Consider the following 21,868-nt stretch of genomic DNA (forward strand, 5'->3'; position numbering starts at 1 on the left):
GATCTTGGTTAACAGCTGAGCTGATTAATGTCATCTTCAACAGCATGCACTCAGTTAGATAACCTAAATTATTGCACTCAAATCCTCAATGTAAGGTCTATCACTGTATCACTGAGCCCCATATGACAGTAAGGATACTCCCACGAATTTAATTTGTATTTATATAAAATTTTTAAAGTTATTTCTTTTTCCAGGACTGCCTCACAGTACATTATTATAACTGGCATATTGGCTCTTCCAGCCCGCTGTTTAAACCGGGTTATGGGTTAGTTCAGTTCTTGGGTCTGTATCAGGGGATCTACATTATTGATGTTCAATTTACCATCAGTGCTCGAGTTAGATTTATACAGGCCTGACAGTGACAGATCAACTTAAAGTCGCATTGTCACTTCACTCATCATTCTTAGTCTTGCTTTTATTCTGAAAATGCTTCCTGTGGGAGTTATCACTTTACCGACACTAGTGTTTGTTTTTCCTCTCCCCCTAGTACAACTCTGACAAGGCCATTGTAGACAGTGGTACCACTCTCCTGCGCCTACCAATCAATGTGTTTGATGCAGTTGTCGCAGCCATCAAACAAACCTCAAAGGTAAGAGACTTTGCTACTAGAATTGTGAAGATGTCATTTAAGGTTTTTTTTCTATGTTTCAAATTTAGGATGTGGACTTCATTGATCAAAAATAAATTGACAAGTCATCACTGAATGTAGCTTGAATCCTTTCCCTTTCCTTGACCTGCTGTGACTTTCCCTCATCACTTTTTGTCTCGCATGTTTCCCACATGCCACAAATTGGCTCAAGATGGCAGCATGAAGAATCTTTGTGCTTGTACATACTGGAAGCTACACATATTAAACACATACAACACTCAGGGCTCTATTCTTTATCTATAGAACATGTATTCATGCCCTACATCTGTTTCAATTCAACAAAATAGATGATAGCTATTTGCTGGTCATTGGTTCAGGGCATTACGATAAGAAATCAGTCAAACTGCCTGGTTTAAACTTTGATAGAGCCTGGACATTAACTGTCAATCAGCTCTAATGGGTACATTGATCGAGGCAGTGCCATGAGTAATCAGAGTTCACTTGTCAACCAATCAGTACTCTTCTCGTGCTGGATCAATGTTGGTTTTCCCTATGATTTTTTTTTGTTATTATTGCAAAATGTCTTGATGGATGCAAAATGAAAAGCTTTGACAAAATGTCTTTCCTCGATTTATTATTCATATTTTAGCATCTTTTTGTTTTTCATATTTTATCCAATCTTCTGAATGTTGTCCAATTATAGGCTTTTTCTATAAGTTTGATGTTATCTTTAACTCTTAATTGCCCAGACGTGCACACAGACTATCTTTTTTTCCTTTTATCGAGTATTTAAATTGAACTCCAGCCAAGATTAATTCCCATTTACCAGCAAAGTGCCATTCCATTTGAACCAGTAAGTACAGTGACGTTGCACACTTGACCAAGATTCTTGATTTGTCAGAGGTGCAGGTTTGAAGTGAGCAGATACAATTGATGACACTGCCCAATGTCCAGTGACAGACTTGAGTCACAGGAAAATTAGTGGAGCCATTGTTGACTCTTACTAACACAGAGTGAGGCTTAGCCCTTAAACTCCTATATTCATATGATTATCACAGCTCTATTAAACTGTATGATGTTCTACTTTAAAACTTCCTATTTGTAACCAATTTAAGGCTGCATTTTCAGTCAGGCAGTGTAAATGCCTAGACTTTCAGAACTCCTGTGTATAAAACATAAAAGCAGAAGTAGGTATTTCATCCTTTGAATACGTTGTAATAATTTCCAACTCCAACCTTTCTGCCTTTTCCCTATAACCCTTGATTCCTGTACTTATGAAAATCTGTCTATCTCAGCCTTGATTAGGCAACTTTGCCTCCACCCCTCTACAGTGACACTAACTTGTTGTCTTCCATCTGACAACTTGAATTGCTGTTTACCTGTCCCATTGAATTGATTTATAAATGCGGATTTCAATTCGTAAACCAGAGATAAAATGAAAACACTGCAAGCCCAATTCATTTGGGCTTCTGCGAATGATACGGCATGAATTTTGACGGGCGTGAATTCCAGCCCCTCAAAAACAGTATTTTTTGTAATAGCTGACCCCATAAGTTTAACGTTTAAAAGTCGTGAAAAACATTTGACTATCACTTGAGTATATGGGGTAAAAGTGCAGATATGTGACATTTACATCTGCCATTGCTCATTAGGTTAAGCAATTTAGGATTGTCAGCTTTCATCAGTTGTTTTAGTCAGAAATATTATTGAATTTCTCCAGCCCGGAAATTTTGTATTAGATTTCTTAAAACAAAAGGTAAATAAAGATGCCTCTCATTTCTACTAACTCTGAGAGCAGGGACCATGGAAGTGCAGCCTATGTGGCATCCTTCCAGTCTCTGACTTGTCGGGCACTTAGTTAATTATTTTCATTCAGTCGCCTGCTCCACTCAAACTGCCAATAACAGTCAGTAACGTGGCCTCATCTCCTAACAAGCTCAAAGCGCTAATCGCTAGCCATCGACTCCAGACACCGGTATCACAGAGCTACCCCCCAGGATCACACTCTTCTGAGAGTTCAGACACTGTCATAGGACCTGAATTTTAATGTGTTGTTGGCTTATTCAGTTAGTCTCTCTCTTTAACGTTCCAATTTTTAAAAGTTCTGTTTTTTTAAAAAGTTATCTGTTCATGGGATATGGGCATTGCTGGCTGGCCAGTGTTTACTGTCCATCTGTGATTGCCCAGAAGGCACTTAAGATTCAATTTATCTATGGATCTTGGTCAGACCAGTTAAGGATGGCAGATTGCTTTCCCTAAAGGACATTAGTGAACCAGATGTGTTAATAAAACAATTCACTATTTTGTATTCGGTCACCATTAGGCTAATTTGGGGCGGCTCAGTGGTTAGCACTGCAGCCTCACAGCACCAGGGTCCCAGGTTCGATTCCAGCCTCGGGTGACTGTGTGGAGTTTGCACATCCTTCCTGTGTCTGCGTGGATTTCCTCCAGGTACTCCGGTTTCCTCCCACAGTCCAAAAATGTACAGATCAGGTGAATTGGCAATGCTAAGTTGCCCATTAGTGTTAGGTGCATTAGTCAGAGGGAACTGGGTCTGGTGAGTTACTCTTTCGAGGTTCAGTATTGACCAGTTGGGCCAAAGGGCCTGTTTCCACACTTTAGAGAATCTAATCTAATCAAATTCTTCTATTTCCCGTTTTTATTGCGAACACATTTCACTGTCTCCATGGTGAGATTTGAACTAATGTCTCTAGAACATTAACCAAGAAAAAAACAAAGATTTGTAGATGTGGAAGTCTGAACCAAAAGCAAAAATTCGCTGGAAAGACTCTGGAGGTCTGGCAGCATCTGTGGAGAGAAAGCAGAGTTGATATTTCGGGTCCGGTATGATCCTTCTTTAAAACCTTTTCTAGAACATTAGCCTGGGGTTCTGGATTATAGTCCAATGACAGTAACAGTATGGCACTGTCTCCCCTTTTTGTTTAGAAAGCTGTGGATGTTACTTGAGCTAATGTGGTGTGCCGCACACTCTGGAGATGTGAATCTCTTCTGTAAGAGTGAAGGATACTCCATATTCATGGTCCTGTTCAAAAGGATCCTGTTGTCTTGACCTACCTTTCTTTTCCTAATGATATTTCATTCTGGTCCACAGGAGCAACTTCAGATGCTCCATGTAATGGTCTGCTAATAGTTCACTTGAGCTTCCTGCTAGAAATCAAGAACTTGGAAAAACAGGCATTTGAGTTCTGTTTAGTGACCATTGGCAACTGTGCTATCTGTTATTAAGGTCCTAACCTCTGAAACTTCCTCCCTAAATGTTTCTGACACCCTCCTTTTTACTGGGCACTTTAAAATGCAGCTCTTTGAGTAAACTTTTGGTCAGATACCCTTAATGTGGCTTGATGTCAATTATTTTTCTGATGATCCTCATGAGATATGACAAGAGACTTTACTGCAATAAAGTCACTGTACATTTTAAGTTCATTTGGTTTCACTGGAAACAGCAATACTGAGGGCTTCAAGAGATGTTGCCATCTAGTAATAGGGAGGTCCAGGAAAACATTAAATCTTCCTTCTATTTCTGGAGGAACAGGGACAGAGCTGGAAGTGGGATTTGATTAGGCCATGACCACAAACTCCTAATAGGAGATCCAAAAGAAGACCTTTTTTTGAATTGGTGGGATGGGTGCATTGGTTTGTGCTGGATTACCCATTTCTGCTTCACAGAAGATTGCAATTGTGCATTTTTGCTTTAGAATTTCTTGACCTGACGGTCAACCACGAAGGACTGGTGAGAAATGGCAAGTAGTGGAAATGGTCAGCAGTTAAGGCAGCATCTGTAGAGATGTTCAGACCAATGTGCTTTCCCACATTTCATCAACTGAGTTTGGTTTCAGATCAGTGTTCATCTCCCAGGATGTTGGAGAGCAGTGGCTGCATAATAGCAGCAGGTGGTGGTGACAGACTGCATGGCCAGAATTCTGGCACTTGTATTAATATACTTGAAGTCACTGAGCAATCATCTTAAATTGCTGAATGTCTCTCAACACTTGCAACTTGTTTTTGTTCTAGACAAGTGCCTCAAGCTCATGACTTATTTATCATTTAAATTTTGCAACTGGAGTTTCTCCAATATTTTGTCACCCAGGTTACTCGGGCGCAATAAAGTAATTGGTTTCTTGGCTTGAACTGCCACCGGTTCCTCCTCCTTTACAGCATCTGAAGTGCTTTTGAAGTAAAAATTGATTCTATTGGGGAATGGGAAAGCATTTTGTTTTGCTTTCATAATGTAAAATTTTCTTTTTAATTCAACATAACAGTGTAAAGCCCAATCACCAGTTTTGATGCTAAACCAACCCCCAAAACACACTTGTGGAAGCTGTTTGTCTACATGATGTCTGGCTTAGTGGCGTAATAGCTCCTTTTGTTGAGGTCTGGATCAACTATAGCAAGTGTACTTTGCATATTATACAAATATGGCCTTTCTACTTTCTGGGAGTAGATGTCCAATTTGTACAAAATGCAGCCCTTATCCCCTTCTGTAACCACAGGAATACCTTCAAGAGTTTAAACTTGTTCAGGAGCATTTCTTCAGAAGACCTGCAAGTCCCAGCCTATGACTAACACAAAATAATGCCTGATGATTTGCTTAATGAAGGAAGAAAGTTGAGTTGAGAAAATAAAGCATGATGTAAAATGTGTTTCCAATTGTCACAGCCTTTATATGAATCACTCCAAAATCCCTATGTTTCTGATGCTAACTTTTTGTGCATCTGCACTTTCCTTTGCTTCACCCCTGGTGGCCACAACTTGCATCATCAAGCCTCTCAACTGCTCCATCCTTGTCTCCTCCTTTTTAAACCCATTACAGCGAGCAGGCTTTTGGTAATCCCTTTCAGGACCAACACCTTTGTTCATTCTGCGTTTTTATCAGATTAGAACAGTGACCCTTGGGGTGATGTTTGTTCATGTTATGGGTGCTACATAAATGCAAATTATCATTGGGCAACTTGTGGTACGTTTCTAAGACTTACACTCATTCGAGACAAAGACTTTTTCTTTTGTAATTATCTCCTTTTTATGCATTTAGGTCGTGGGGTTACAGAATATTTGAAATCTTGATTTATCTAAAACTGAACAGGGAGGTGGCAGTGGTAACAGTGTTGATGGAGGTGCCAATCCAGCTGGCTTCCTGGGGAGTTTAAATGTCTGATTGGAGTCTGGAACACTGAAAGTTCCCCTGCTATGAGATTGAGTTGCAGACTTCAGAACATTCCAACTCCTTACCTTAACAGTTAGGCAAGAAAGCTTACAGGAATTATAGTTCATTCTATGTCTTGTCTAGATATAAAACCACCACTCTCCCCACAAGATACCTGACTCAAACCCTGATCCTCCTAGACTTCTGATTGTCCCAAACCTGACGTAACTCTTTTACCACCTCAAGAACTGAACTACCTCATCAGCTCCAATCCCCACCCTTTCAATGGACCCTTAACTTTCACTCACTCACCTTTCCCTCCCTTTGAATGGCCTATGCACCTTTTCACTTATTTCACACTGGCCTTCAGTCATTCACTGCCAATGCGTTCAGGATCTTTTAAACCATGGCCACAGGAAGTTGTGGCTAAAGAAGGAGAGTGTGTGTTCTGTGTCAATCCTCTGCCCTGCAGCCTGCCTGGAACCCCAGGCTACACTGCTTCATCTGGAAAGGTTCCTGACCCAGAAAACTCCAAAGTTAAGTGGACAACTTTTTTTTAAGCCTGATTTGCGTCAGGAATAGGAACCACAGCTTTGCTCAGAATTCAGAATTCACAGTCATAGGCCCTAAATGTCTACATTAAAGTAATGAATATTATAAACTAAAAAAGACCCAATGAGACATCTCCTTCTATTTCATCTTTTACTTGCATTGTCACAGATTTAGGTGAATTAATTCAATATTCTGATTAGATAGCATGAGCCAGCAGAGATGTGGAAATAGAGTCTAAAAATGTGGCACTGGAAAAGCACAGTAGGTCAGGAAGCATTTGAGGAGCAGGAGAGTCAATGTTTCAGGCAGAAGCCATTTATCAGGAATGTGGAGGGGGAAGGGGATGAGAGACAAATAGAGGGGTGGGGCTGTGGGGCAAGGTAGCTGGGAATACGATAGGTGGATGCAGGTGGGGGGGATAGTTGTGATAGGATGAAAACTCCTTTTTGAGCTGGGAGAGTAATGTTCCAAAGAACGTTCGACCATTTTAGTCAAAGTCTAATGTTGCAGCTTACAATTCTGTTTGCAACTCCCATGTTTCTGAAGCTTGCTTCCCTTGGTGTCTTGGCAGGTTGCAGAATTTGCCGATGGGTTTTGGTCAGGCAGCCAGCTGGCCTGTTGGATGCAAGGGACCACACCTTGGTCCTATTTTCCCAAAATCTCAATCTACCTCCGAGGAGAGAATTCAACCCAGTCTTTCCGAATCACCATCTTGCCACAGGTAAGCACCAAGTTCGCTTAACTTTACCTTAAACTGATTGGGCCTGTAACTTAGTCACTTAATCTACACACCCCTTCTCTTGCATTCAGCGTTGTACAAGAATATCTTTCTGCACAATGTCTGGGTATAAATAATACAAGTGAAGACGGTCCTACTTGAGGATAGAAAGGATTACAGAGGAACCTCAATTATCTGAAGGACACAAGCAGGGAGTATTTTGTTTGGTTAATTGAATTCTGGATAATCAAATGCCGGATAACATAGTTTAGTCGAGCATCGGGACATTGCGATCTTGCTGGATAAATATTCGGATAATCGAATGCCGGATAATCAAGGTTCCTCTGTACGTTGAATAATTGTAAGTTCATTGATTATGTATATGGTCTAGTCATGACAAAGACAGTGAATACTGATAAATGGGGAGGCTAGCAATGACACTTGGATAGTATTCCAGAACTCCAGGCTAAAGTATTCAAATCCCACCATGGCAGATGGTGAAGTTTAAATTCAATGACAAAAAAACTATCCAATGGCGACAGTGTTACCGCTATCAATTAGCACTAACATCCTTGAGAGAAAGAACTCTCCTCTCTTTCATTTTTTAAAATATACTTGTGGGACGTAGACATTGGTGGCTGGCAAGGATTTATTGCTTCTCCCTAGTTGCCCTTGAGAAGGTAGTAGTGAGCTGCCTCCCTGAGACCTACAGTCTGTGTGCTATAGGTCGACCCATAATGCTATTAGCGAGAGAGTTCTGTGATTTTAACCCAGTGAATCTAAAGGAGCAGCAATCCATTTCCAAGTCAGGATGGTGAATTTGCAGGTGGTGGTGTTCCCACATGTCTGCTGCCCTTCTTCTTGATGATAGTGGTTGTGGGTTTGGAAGGTGCTGTCTGAGGATCTTTGGTGAATTCCTGTCTGTATGCCATGGAGGTGTACAGCACAGAAACAGACCCTTCACGCCAACCATAATCCCAAACTAAATGAGTCCCACTTGCCTGCATTTAGTTCACATCCCTCTAAACTGTTCCTATTCATGTACCTGTCCAAATGTCTTCTAAATACTGTAACTGTACCTTTATCTACCACTTCCTCTGGCAGTTCATTCCACATATGAACCATCTTTAGTGTGAAAAATTGCCCCTCAGCTCCCTTTTAGATCTTTCTCCTATCAGATACACCCCTTAGTTTTGAGCTCCCCCACTCTAGATAATCACCTTATCTATGCTCCTCACCCTTCAACCTCCTATGCTCCTGTGGAAAACTCTGCTTATCCAGCTTCTCCTTATAACCCAAATTCTCCAATCCCTGGCATCCTGGTAAATCTTTTCTGAACCCTCTTCAATTTAATAAAATTATTCCTGGAGCAGGACAACCAGAACTGAAACAGTACTCCAAAAGTCACCTCACCAACATTTTGTGCAAACTCAACATGACGTCCCAACTCCTGTACCCAGTGGTCTGATCAATGAAGGCAAGCATGCTAAATGCCCCTCTTAACTACTCTGTCAACCTACATGTGTCTCTTACCTGCTTGCTAGGCAATTAAGGATGGACAATAAATGCTGGATTAGGTCAACAATATCTACATCTCATGAACAAATAAAAACTGTGTAGGAGTAAATTACTGAGTATGGTGGAAGTTGTATTTCCAGTAATTTTTGTTTCCAATAAAGTGTTTTGTTATAAACTCTTAACATACATATTTGTTACTGTACAGTTGTACATCCAACCAATGGCTGATGTTGGAGTCCAGTTAGAATGCTATAGATTTGGAATCTCCTCTTCGACGAATGGATTAGTCTTGGGTGCCACTGTGATGGAAGGCTTCTACGTTGTATTTGACCGAGAACAGAAACGAGTTGGGTTTTCTATCAGCTCGTGTGCAGGTCAGTCTTGTGCTGCTTGTGTTTAGTAAGCGTTATCGTGCAGTGTGTTCATAAGCCTCGTGTGTCACTAATGTTGCCACAAGGCTAAACAACAATTGAGTCTGTTCTTTGAGCTCTGAGGCTGAAAGGGCCCTGACTCGAGATCTCACTGCAAGAATATGATCTTTGTTGGCTTTATTTAATTTTAAATGAAACAAACTATTACTTAAAGAATTGGCTTAGATTTCAAAGCTCATTTGATTATCACAAAGTTCTCTTGGTGCTCACTATACACTGGACCCTTTCTGTAAAAGCTACAGCTCGAATGTTGGAATGAGAGTGCCGTTAGTATTGTATTGCAGTAATGAGCTTGTTAATTATGGAACCAATGTGTGTACAAACTGTGATCATTTTACATTTCTTAAATCCTGCTAAAGGAGCAAATAAATAATGTTCATTTTTGTTTTACTGTGATTCTATCCTGCTGAATGGCATTTCAGGATGACTTATGAATGACAGAAGATTTGACCAATTCATAGTCAATAGCAATGTTTGATGTTGCCATTACTACTATCAAGGCTTGGGTCAAGAAATGTCTCTGGATTTGCTGCTGCTTTTGTGTGGTCTTCTTGGCAAGACTAGCAAACTAATGGGGGCAGTGACGCATAAGGTAGCGGTTCTGAAGGCGTACGTGTTGAAGCTGATGGTGGCTCGGTCATTTGGGAGCTGAAGCTATCAAGCATGAGGTCTCGATGGCAACAGCTGGGTTTGCAAAGATGCCAATGCGTTCAGTGTAACTTGTATGTATTGGTACCATACAGTAAATTACTGTTCAAGTGCACCTCATTACAACTTGATAGCAATGAGAGAAGTGAAAACACCAACTAGAGACGTCCATGGTTGATGTACTCATTCAGTCTTCTATAATCAATGGATACTGTATGTGTTGCTGCATCAGTCCCACAAAATGATATTTTAATTCAAGTTCTTAAGTTTAAGACGACTTAAAACTCAAATGTTCTTTGAGTTGGTTATTTTAAAATCGTAGAAAGGGGAATTAATGGCAACAATCTACCCCAGTCACATGCAGCTAGAGACTGATGTCGCAAGATGCGACAGACAGCTTCAAGTCTGAACCTTTAGTGCTTTATAGGGGTACAGGCTGCAAATTTCCTCTGAACTAGCCTTCTGTTGCACTTCCAGGAAATTTACCCACAATGCCATGGGAGCAGTTACAAGGAAATTCCGCACATGTTCCTTTGAAAGAATGTGGGTGGTATTTTGACCTTCAGTAGGGATACAGAAAATGTGGTAGAACTGGTCAGCATGCCAAACAATCGATCATTCTGTTAGTTTGGAAAATGGCCACATTAATATTGTTGCTTATACACTCCCTTCTAAAAGTTACATTTTTGGACCTTTTGAGGTTTTCCAGTTGACCTGAGCTATACTGCAGAGCATTAAGTGCTGCATTGAGCCCAGGATTGAATTTTGGAATGTGGAATTGTGTTTTGCACACCTCCCAATCCGGGCCCCTCAACCTCGAGATGGCTCAAGAAAAACTTGCAGAAGGATTGTGTGGTCTCATCAGTTGGCGGGACCTGCTGTGCAGGTTCTGTTCCTTGCCTCCAGGTACACGGCTGGCAAATAATAAAGAACCTGCCTGAAAAATACCATGCATTTATGTAGTGCCTTAAGCATTGTCACACATCACAGTGAACCTCTCAGGAACATTGTTAAACAAAATTTGACACGCAAACTTCAGGAGAGTAAGGTCAGGTGACCAAAAGCTCACCAAGAAGTTGGTGTTTGTGAAGCACCTTGAAGGTGGAAAGAGGGGCAGAGAGGTTCAGGTTAGGGTCTTGGCTGCAAAAGACAGGGCCGCTGACAGTGGAGCTGTGAAGATCCAGGAATGAGGCTAAGTTCAGAGGAATAACAATATGCTGTTGAGCTGGAAAACATTAGAGATGTGGAATAATCTTAAAATTGTAGTAAAGTCATTAAAACCTTTCTCTCCAAGAATGACATGTTTTTGCTGAAGAACTTTCTTTTTTATGTGGATTTGCAAGGCTTTGCAATCCATGCTCTGTCAATCTGTCGCGCTCTCTCTCTCTCTCTCTCTCGATTCTTGAATGTTAAGAATCCATCCTGCTCATTTCCAAAGGGAGTTGTTTTTTGTTTCTCTCTTTCCCCCCCCCCGCCCCCCAACACCATTTCCATGCCCTGGTGCTTTGTGTGGAGTGGAGAAGGAGCAGGTCCTATCTCACACTCTGAGGTCTAATGTACTCAAGTTCCAACACACAGTGCTTTCTTTCAACAACTCTTCACAATGAAGTGAAAATACGCAAACTGTTACATTTTGTACTTTTTAAAATTGTCTGACATGTTCAAGTTTTGTATTCCTCTGAATGCAAATGGACATAGACGCTAGCCCTTAATTTTGGTTGAGGAACCTTCTCAAGATCATAGTAAGAAATAATAGTACTGTGGGCCATTTGTTCCGTAGAGCCTGCCCCCCCCTTCAATAAGATCGTAGCCGATTTAACTGTGACCTTAGCTCCACATTCCTGCCTGTCTCCCCCACCATCACAAGAAATCCTTCGACTCCCTCGCAGAACAGATTCCCCATTTCCTATAAGCCTTATCTATTCAAATTTACGTGTCGCTGGCAAAGAACCTGCAGTGGTGTAAAGGACATTTTTTCAAAAATCCAACAGCAAGATATGATCTGGAGTCTGCAGCTTGTAAAGTGGTGAACGTAGAGCCAAGCATTTTTAAGTGAATTGAATGTTTCTTTCGGTCTTTGGGTATCACCAGAAAAGCCAGCATTTGCTGCCTGTCCTTAATTGTCACCAAAATGTCACCACCTTGAATTGTGAACTGTCACAAAGCGAGTCCTTTTTTTCTAAAAGCTGTTCCTTGGCTCAAGGATGTTCTGTCCTTGATTTTTTTCAGAGGGGTAATAAACCGGGCCGGGCTCCGATTAGACTAGTTTGATACAGAGATGGAAAGGATTTGAGAGGCCTTTTGTTTATATGTAAACAGATGAGATTTCAGGTCAAAGTGGTTGTGTTTTAGAAGTGACCTGTATAATAAAAGGGGAGTGGTTAGCGCTGTAGCTGAGCAGTTTAGTTCAGTCCAGAACTAGTTGGGAGTTCAACAGTGAGCTGTTAGGAAACTCTCTCTTCTGCCCTTCCAACTTCAACCTGGAAGCATCTGACCCTTTTTTGTACTGTGTTTTAAAGGGGGTTCACTTATTGGGATTGTTGTGTACATTCAGAACAGCATACTTAAATCTAGTTTGGATAGACTGAGTTCTATAGGGGTTCTTTATTCTGTTCTTTGTGTTCATTGTGTAATTTTATGAATAAGTAAATTGTTTTGTCTGTTTTAAAACCTGGTAGTCAACCTCTCTAACTTAATCCTGGTAATTTTCACTGTACACTTACCGAAACAAATTGCAAAGTTATGGTCTGGGTTGCCTGAGTAAGAATATTTTGAGTGGTCTGGCCTAGTCCATAACAACGGTCTCCGTGTTGAACTTACACCTACAGTGGTGTTAAATAAGGGAGGTCCACAACTTTGACCAGTGATGGCAAAGGAGCAATAATAGGGTTTTGGAAGCCAGGTTGTTCTATGGCTTGGCTGGGAAGGGCGTGTTCCCATGCATTCCACACTGTTGTCCTTCCAAGTGTAGAAGTCACAGTATTCAAGGTAGGAATAGTTGAAAAGGAATAGCTTGGAGCTCTGAGACTAAACACAGAAAACGCTTTAAGAGCCAGCACAGTTCTGAGTGGCCAAATGGCCTCCCATACTATCCCATTATGGCTTTAACATCCTGCATACTGATGTCATGAGAAAATTTAGGTAGAGGGAGGCAAAGGCCTTTAGCCCCATCTTGTTAATGCCTTATTTCTAGATCAATCCCACCTATCTGAAACTGGCTCTAGTGCAATGAAGGGTACATCAGGTTCCAAGCGATTGATTATGTTAGGGGACCCTCTAGTCCAAGGCATAGACAGACGTTTCTGTGGCCAGCAGCGAAAAATCAGAATGATGTGTTACTTCCCTGGTGCCAGGATCAAGGATGTCTCCGAGAAGGTGCAGAATGTTCTCGCGGGGGTGAGGGGCCAGCAGGAGGTCTCTGTACACATTGGAAACCACTACGTAGGTAAGATTGAGATTCTGAAGAGAGATTAGAGAATTAGGAAGGAATTTAAAAGGGAAGTCCTCGAGAGTAGTACTATCTGAATTACTCCTGGTGCTACGAGCTAGTGAGGGCAGGAATAGAAGGACAGAGCAGATGAATGCATGGCTGAGGAGCTGGTGTGTGGGAGAAGGATTCACATTTGGATCTTTGGAATTTCTTTTGGGATAGAGGTGACCTGTACAAGAAGGACAGATTGCACCTAAGTTGGAAGGGGGCTAATATACTTGCAGGGAGGATTTAAACTAGTAAGGTGGTTGGGGGGGGGGGGGGTGGTAGGGACCCAGGAAGATAGTGAGAAAAGAGGTCATTCTGAGGCTGGTACAGTTGATAACAAAGGCAAGTCAAACAGTCAGAGCAGGCAGGGATAAAGCAGAGAACAAGGTAGGACTGTTAAATTAAACTGCATTTATTTCAATGCAAGGGGCCTAACAGGGAAGGCAGATGAACTCAGGGCATGGTTAGGATCATGGGCCTCGGATATCATAGCAATTACAGAAACATGGCTCAGGGATGGGCAGGATGGCAGCTTAAAGTTCCAGGATGCAAATGCTACAGGAAGGACAGAAAGGGAGGCAAGAGAGGAGGGGGAGTGGCGTTTTTGATAAGGGATAGTATTACAGCTGTACCTAGGGAGGATATTCCCAGAAATGCATCCAGGGAAGTTATTCGGGTGGAACTGAGAAATAAGAAAGGAATGATCACCTTATTGGGATTGTATTTTCGACCCCCTAATAGTCAGAGGGGTTATCTGTAAGAACAATAGGGTGGTTATGGTAGGGGATTTTAACTTTCCAAACATAGACTGGGGCTGCCATAGTGTTAAGGGTTTAAATGCAGAGTAATTTAAGTGTGTACAAGAAAATTTTCTGATTCAGTATTAAATGTACCTATGAGAGGAGGTGCAAAACTTGACCTACTCTTGGGAAATAAGGCAGGGCAGGTGACTGAAGTGTCTTTGGGGGAGCACTTTGGGGGCCAGTGATCATAATTCTATTAGTTTTAAAATAGTGATGGAAAAGGGTTGACCAGATCTAAAAGTTGAAGTTCTAAATTGGAGAAAGGTCAATTTTGATAGTATTAGGCAAGAACTTTCAAACAATGATTGGGGAGGAAGATGTTTGCAGGTAAAGGGATGGGTAGAAAATGGAAAACCTTAAGAAATGAGAACGCGATTTTGGAGACAGTATATTCCTGTTAGTGAAAGGAAAGGCTGATAGTAGTAGAGAATGCTGGACGATGAGAGAAATTGAGGGTTTGGTTAAGAAAAAGAAAGAAACATATGCTAGGGAGAAAGTAGCAAAGAGTACAATAGGTGAATGAGGGTGGGATGAAGGTGATAGGTCAGAGAGAAGGGTGGAGTGGATAGGTGGAAAGGAAGATAAGCAGGTAGGACAGGTCATGAGGGCGGTGCTGAGCTGGAAGTTAGGAACTGGGGTAAGGTGGGGGGAGGGGAAATGAGGAAACTGGTGAAGTCTACACTGATTCCCTGGGGTTGAAGTGTTCTGAGGCAGAAGATGAGAGGCGTTCTTCCTCCAGGCGTAGGGTGGTGAGGGAGCAGCAGTGGAGGAGGCCCAGGACCTGCATGTTCTTGGCAGAATGGGAGGGGGAGTTGAAATGTTGGGCCACGGAGCGGTGGGGTTGATTGGTGCAGGTGTCCCGGAGATGTTCCCTAAAGCGCTCTGTGAGGAAGCGTCCAGTCTCCCCAATGTAGAGAACACAGCATCGGGAGCAACAGATATAGTAAATTATATTGGTGGATGTGCAGGTAAAACTTTGGATGTGGAAGGCTCCTTTGGGGCCAAGGGAGGAGGTGTGAGTGCAGGTTTTGCAATTCCTGCAGTGGCAGGGGAAGGTGCCAGGATGGGAGGGTGGGTTGTAGGGGGGGGGCGTGGACCTGACCAGGTAATCACTGAGGGAAACGGTCTTTGCGGAAAGGGTTGGGGAGGGAAATATATCCCTGGTGGTGGTGTCCGTTTGGAGGTGGTGGAAATGTCGGCAGATGATGCGGTTTTTGCGAAGGTTGGTAGGGTGGAAGGTGAGGACCGGGTGGGGGTTCTGTCCTTGTTACGGTTGGAGTGATGGGGTTTGAGGGCGGAGGTGCGGGATGTGGACGAGATGCGTTGGAGGGCATCTTCAACCACGTGGGAAAGGAAATTGTGGTCTCTAAAGAAGGAGGCCATCTGGTGTGTTCTGTGGTGGAACTAGTCCTCCTGGGAGCAGATACAGCAAAGGCAGAGGAATTGGGAATATGGGATGGCATTTTTGAAGGAAGTAGGGTGAGAAGAGGTGTAATCCAGGTAGCTGTGGGAGTCGGTGGGTTTGTAAAAAATGTCAGTGTCAAGTCGGTCACCATTAATGGAGATGGAGAGGTCCATGAAAGGGAGGGAGGTATCAGAGATGGTCCACATGAATTTAAGGTCTGGGTGGAATGTGTTGGTGAAGTAGGTATACCCTTGAACTCTGTGGGAAGCTAGTGATGTGATTGCTTGACCTCCGACTGAGATATTTGTGTCATTGATAGTCACAGGTGAGGTGCCGAAAGACTGGAGGTTGGCTAATGTGGTGCCACTGTTTAAGAAAAGTGGTAAGGACAAACCAGGGAACTATAGACCAGTGAGCTTGATGTCAGCGGTGGGCAAGTTGTTGAAGGGAATCCTGAGGGACAAGATGTGCATGTATTTGGAAAGGCAAGGACTGATTAGGGATAGTCAACATGGCTTTGTGTGTGGGAAATCTTGTCTCTCAAACTTGATTGAGTTTTTTTGAAGAAGTAATGAAGAGAATTGGTGAGGGTAGAGCAGTAGATGTGATCCATATGGACTTCAGTGAGGTGTTTGACAAGGTTCCCCATGGGAGACTGATTAGCAAGGTTAGATCTCATGGAATACAGGGAGAACTAGCCATTTGGATACAGAACTGGCTCAAAAATAGAAGACAGAGGGTGGTGGTGGTGGAGGGTTGTTTTTCAGACTGGAGGCCTGTGACCAATGAAGTGCCACAAGGATCGGTGCTGGGTCCACTACTTTTCATCATTTATATAAATAATTTGGATGTGAGCGTAAGAGGTACAGTTAGTAAGTTTGCAGATGACACCAAAGTTGGAGGTGTAGTGGACAGTGAAAAAGGTTACCTCAGGTTACAACGGGATCTTGATCAGATGGGCCAATGGGCTGAGAAGTGGCAGTTGGACTTTAATTTAGATAAATGTGAGGTGCTGCATTTTGGGAAAGCAAATCTTAGCAGGACTTATACACTTAATGTTAAGGTCCTAGGGAGTGTTGCTGAAAAAAAGAGACCTTGGTGTGCAGGTTCATAGCTCCTTGAAAGTGGAGTCACAGGTAGATAGGATAGTGAAGAAGGTGTTTGGTATGCTTTGCTTTATTGGTTAGAGTATTGAGTACAGAAGTTGGGAGGTCATGGTGCCACTGTTAGAATATTGCATGCAATTCTGGTCTCCTTCCTATTGGAAAGATGTTGTGAAACTTGAAAGGGTTCAGAAAAGATTTACAAGAATGTTGCCAGGGTTGGAGGATTTGAGCTATTGGAAAGAGGTTGAATAGGCTCGGGCTGTTTTCTCTGGAGCATTGGAGGCTGAGGGGTGACCTTATAGAGGCTTATAAAATCATGATGGGCATGGATAGGGTAAATAGACAAAGTCTTTTCCCTGGGGTGGGGGAGTCTAGAACTAGAGGGCATAGGTTTAGGGTGAGAGGGGAAAGATATAAAAGAGACCTAAGGGGCAACTTTTTCATGCAGAGGGTGGTACGTGTATGGAATGAGCTGCCAGAGGAAGTGGTGGAGGCTGGTACAATTGCAACATTTAAGAGGCATTTGGATGGGTATATGAATAGGAAATGTTTGGAGGGATATGGGCCAGGTGCTGGCAGGTGGGACTAGATTGGGTTGGGATATCTGGTTGGCATAGACAAGTTTGACCGATGAGTCTGTTTCAGTGCTGTACATGTCTATGATACACTGCCATAAAGGGAGATCTCTTATTATTAAGCTGTGTCCCCAAAGAGGGAGCATCTAGCATTCAGCCAATAGAGAGCTTTACTGCAAACAAAAAATACTGGAGATCACAGCGGGTCAGGCAGCATCCATGGAGAGAGAGCAAGTTAACATTTTCAGCCTCTGACTCGAAACGTTAGCTTGCTCTCTCTCCATGGATGCTGCCTGACCCTCTACGATCTCCCGCACTTTTTGTTTTCAGTACAGATTCCAGCAGCTGCAGTCATTTGCTCCTACAATCAAGAACTTTCATAGTTTTCAACAAGATGATGTCTCATTCTGCTGTAGCTCTGATGGGTATAGGTTAAACAGACTGGGCCTTTTCATAAGATAAGCCCTTTATCCCAGGAATGAGTCATGTAAACCTCCTCTAAACTGCTTCGACAGTTCGGTCCTTAATCCCTGCCCAAATGTTTCCATTGCCTCCTACATAGTGCCTTCCTTGATATATTGATTCAATTTTGCAATCGGATGAACCAAGCTTTAGAATGCTCATCCATTACAAATTTGAATTTTTAAATTTATATTCTTCATTATTTGGAGAATGCAAAAGGATTTATTTTGGTTTATACCTGGTATCAGTGTGACAAGTTCTCCAAGGTAAAACCTAACAGCTCATTACAAATCCGACAAATTCTATACTAATTGTTTTTAATCATGGTGTTTACCCACCCCTTCTCAAGCACTATAACTAAAGATTACTCTGCCACCTTGTGTTGATTCATCATTATTAAATTTTGTGTGTTTTCTTTTAGTTCATGGCATTTTAACCCTGCTCTCGTTTTTAAAGGAATCACAAGCCAACTAGTAAAAATTTCTTATTTTTTCCAAATTTGTTTGATCTAGTGATGAACAATTCAGATTATGTGGTACTTGGCACATTGTCTTGCACTCTGTGTGTGTCTCTGTTTGTCTCTCTCATTCACTGTGTTGTGTATGAAGGGGACTCTGGACCCAAAACATTAACTCTGATTTCTCTCCACAGATGCTGCCACCTCTGAGTTTTTCCAACCGTTTCTGTTTTTGTTTCTGATGTCCAATTCTTTTGGGGATTTTTTGTCTCTGTATGTGTCTATCGCTGTGGAGGGATGGTTGTTGACTCCAAAATGCAAAAATTAAATCTTAGAAATGACCATTGAACCATTAATTGTCAACTGTCATCCTTGGAGTTAGAGGATGCGAAGTGAGAGATTTTGCTGCTTGAGTTATTTCTGGAAAGACCTTTTGGATGGGGCTAAAACACATTTAGAATCATAGAGATGTACAGCATGGAAACAGACCCTTCGGTCCAACCCGTCAATGCTGAGCAGATATCCAAACCCAATCTAGTCCCACCTGCCAGCACCCGACCCATATCCCTCCAAACCCTTCCTATTCATATTCCCATCCAGATGCCTCTTAAATGTTGCAATTGTACCCAGTCTCCACCACATCCTCTGGCAGCTCATTCCATACACTTACCACCCTCTGCGAGAAAACGTTGCCCCTTGGGTCTCTTTTATATCTTTCCCCTCTCACCCTAAACCTATGCTCTCTAGTTCTGGACTCGACTCCCCGACCTCAGGGAAAAGACTTTGTCTATTTTATCGTATCTATTCCCCTCACAATTTTGTAAACCTCTATAAGGTCACCTCTCAGCCTCTGACGCTCCAGGGAAAACAGCCCCAGCCTGTTCAGCCTCTCCCTGTAGCTCAAATCCTCCAACCCCGGCAACATCCTTGTAAATCTTTTCTGAACCCTTCCAACAGTGGCCTAACCAATGTCCAGTACAGCCGCAACATGACCTCCTAACTCCTGTACTCAATACTCTGACCAATAAAGGAAAGCATACCAAACGCTGCCTTCATTCTCCTATCGACCTGCGATTCCACTTTCAAGGAGCTATGAACCTGCACTCCAAGCTGTTTGTTCAGCAACACTCCCTAGGACCTTACCATTAAGTGTGTTAAGTCCTGCTAAGATTTGCTTTCCCAAAATGCAGCACCTCACATTTATTTGAATTAAACTCCATCTGCCACTTCTCAGCCCATTGGCCCATCTGCTCAAGATCCTGTTGTAACCTGAGGTAACCTTCTTCGCGGTCCACTACACCTCCAATTTTGGTGTCATCTGCAAACTTACTAACTGTACCTCATGCTCTCATCCAAATCATTTATGTAAATGACAAAAAGTAGAGGACCCAGCACCGATTCTTGTGGCACTCCACTGGTCACAGGTCTCCAGTCTGAAAAACAACCCTCCACCACCACCCTGTGTCTTCTACCTTTAAGGCAGTTCTGTATCCAAATGGCTAGTTCTCCCTATATTCCATGAGATCTAACCTTGCTAATCAGTCTCCCATGGGGAACCTTGTCAAACACCTTACTGAAGTCCATATAGATCACATCTACTTCTCTGCCTTCATCAGTTGTCTTTGTTACTTCCTCAAAAAACTCAATCAAGTTTGAGAGACATGATTTCCCACACACAAAGCCATGTTGACTATCCCGAATCAGTCCTTGTCTTTCCAAATACATGTACATCCTGTCCCTCAGGATTCCCTCCAACAACTTGCCCATCACTGAGGTCAGGCTCACCGGTCTATAGTTCCCTGGCTTGTCTTTACCGCCCTCCTTAAACAGTGGCACCATGTTAGTAAACCTCCAGTCTTGCTGCACCTCACCTGTGACTATCAATGATACAAATATCTCAGTAAGAGGCCCAGCAATCACTTCTCCAGCTTCCCACAGAGTTCTCAGGTACTCCTGATCAGGTCCTAGGGATTTATCCACCTTTAACCATTTCAAGACATCCAGCACTTCCTCCTCTGTAATCTGAACATTTTGCAAGATGTCACCATCTATTTCCCTACAGTGTATATCTTCCATATCCTTTTCCACAGTAAATATTGATGCAAGATATTCATTTAGTATCTCCCCAATTTTCTGTGGCTCCACACAAAGGCTGCCTTGCTGATCTTTGAGGGGCCCTATTCTCTCCCTAGTTACCCTTTTGTCCTTAATATATTTGTAAAAACCCTTTTGGATTCTCCTTAATTCTATTTGCCAAAGCTATCTCATGTCCCCTTTTTGTCCTCCTGATTTCCCTCAAGTATACTCCTACTTTCTTTATACTATTCTAAGGATTTACTCGATCTATCCTGTCTATACCTGACATATGTTTCCTCCTTCTTCTTAACCAAACCCTCAATTTCTTTAGTTATCCAGCATTCCCTATACCTACCAGCCTTTCCTTCCACCCTGACAGGAATATACTTTCTCTGGATTCTTATCTCATTTCTGAAGGCTTCCCATTTTTTGCCGTCCCTTTACCTGCGAACATCTGCCTCCAATCAGCTTTTGAAAGTTCTTGCCTAATACCATCAAAATTGCCCTTTCTCCAATTTACAACTTCAACTTTTAGATCTGGTCTATCCTTTTCCCCCACTGACACCTCAGTTACCTGCCCTGCCTTATTTCCCAAGAGTGGGTCAAGGTTTGCACCTTCTCTTGGAGGTACATCCACATAATGAATCAGAAAATTGTCTTGTACGCACTTAACAAATTCCTCTCCATCTAAACCTTTAACACTATGGCAGTCCCAGTCGATGTTTGGAAAGTTAAAATCCCCTACCATAACTACCCTATTATTCTTACAGATAGCAGAGATCTCCTTACAAGTTTGTTTCTCAATTTCCCTCTGACTATTGGGGGGTCTATAATACGATCCCAATAAGGTGATCATCCCTTTCTTATTTCTCAGTTCCACCCAAATAACTTCCCTGGATGTATTTCCGGGAACATCCTCCCTCAGCACAGCTGTAATGCTATCCCTTTTCAAAAATGCCACTCTCCTCCTCTCTTGCCTCCCTTTCTATCCTTCCTGTAGCATTTGTATCCTGGAACATTAAGCTGCCAGTCCTGCCCATCCCTGAGCCATGTTTCTGTAATTGCTATGATATCGCAGTCCAATGTTCCTAACCATGCCCTGAGTTCATCTGCCTTCTCTGTTCGGCCCCTTGCATTGAAATGAATGCAGTTTAATTTATTAGTCCTACCTTGTCCCTGCCTGCCCTGACTGTTTGACTCACTTCTGCTCTCAGCTGTACCCGTCTCAGATCGATCTCTTTCCTCACTATCTCCCTGGGTCCCACCCCCCCCCCCCCCCCCACTTTACTAGTTTAAATCCTCTTGAGCAGCTCTAGAAAATTTCCTTGCCAGTATATTAGTCCCCTTCCAATTTAGGTGCAAAACATCCTTCTTGTACAGATCATTTCTACCCCAAAAGAGATTCCAATGATCCAAAAATGTGAATCCTTCTCCCAAACACCAGCTCCTCAGCCATGCATTCATTTACTCTCTCCTCCTATTCCTGCCCTCACTAGCTCGTAGCACTGGGAGTAATCCAGATATTACTACCCTTGAGGACCTCCTTTTTAAATTTCTGTCTAACTCTCTGTAATCTCCCATCAGAATCTCAACCTTTTCCCTTCCTATGTCATTGCTTCCAGTGTGGACAATGACCTTTTGGCCCCTCTCCCCGTGAGAACATTCTGCATTCTCTCTGAGACATCCTTGATCCTGGCACCAGGGAAACAACACACCATTCTGTTATGACATCCCTCATTGGCCGTCCTGAAGTAGGACTTGAATCCAGACCTCCTGGGCAGCATGGTAGCCCAGTGATGAGCACTTCTGCTTCTCAGTGCCAGGTTTCCTCCAGGTGCTCTGGTTTCCTCCCACAGTCCAAAGATGTGCAGGTTAGGTGGAATTGTATG

General features: G+C 42.7%; 1 protein-coding gene across 1 annotated transcript in view; it reads left to right on the plus strand.

Moving 5' to 3' along the window:
* bace2 (beta-secretase 2) overlaps nucleotides 1-21,868 on the plus strand; it is an 83,083-nt gene that overhangs the window by 54,782 nt on the left and 6,433 nt on the right. Inside the window, exons 6-8 of the mRNA XM_072585697.1 lie at nucleotides 488-589; nucleotides 6,874-7,023; nucleotides 8,744-8,912. Of these exons, the coding sequence (XP_072441798.1) occupies nucleotides 488-589; nucleotides 6,874-7,023; nucleotides 8,744-8,912 (421 nt within the window). The remainder of the gene's footprint in view (nucleotides 1-487; nucleotides 590-6,873; nucleotides 7,024-8,743; nucleotides 8,913-21,868) is intronic.

This window comes from Chiloscyllium punctatum, chromosome 15, assembly GCF_047496795.1.
Source record: "Chiloscyllium punctatum isolate Juve2018m chromosome 15, sChiPun1.3, whole genome shotgun sequence".
Taxonomy (NCBI): domain Eukaryota; kingdom Metazoa; phylum Chordata; class Chondrichthyes; order Orectolobiformes; family Hemiscylliidae; genus Chiloscyllium; species Chiloscyllium punctatum.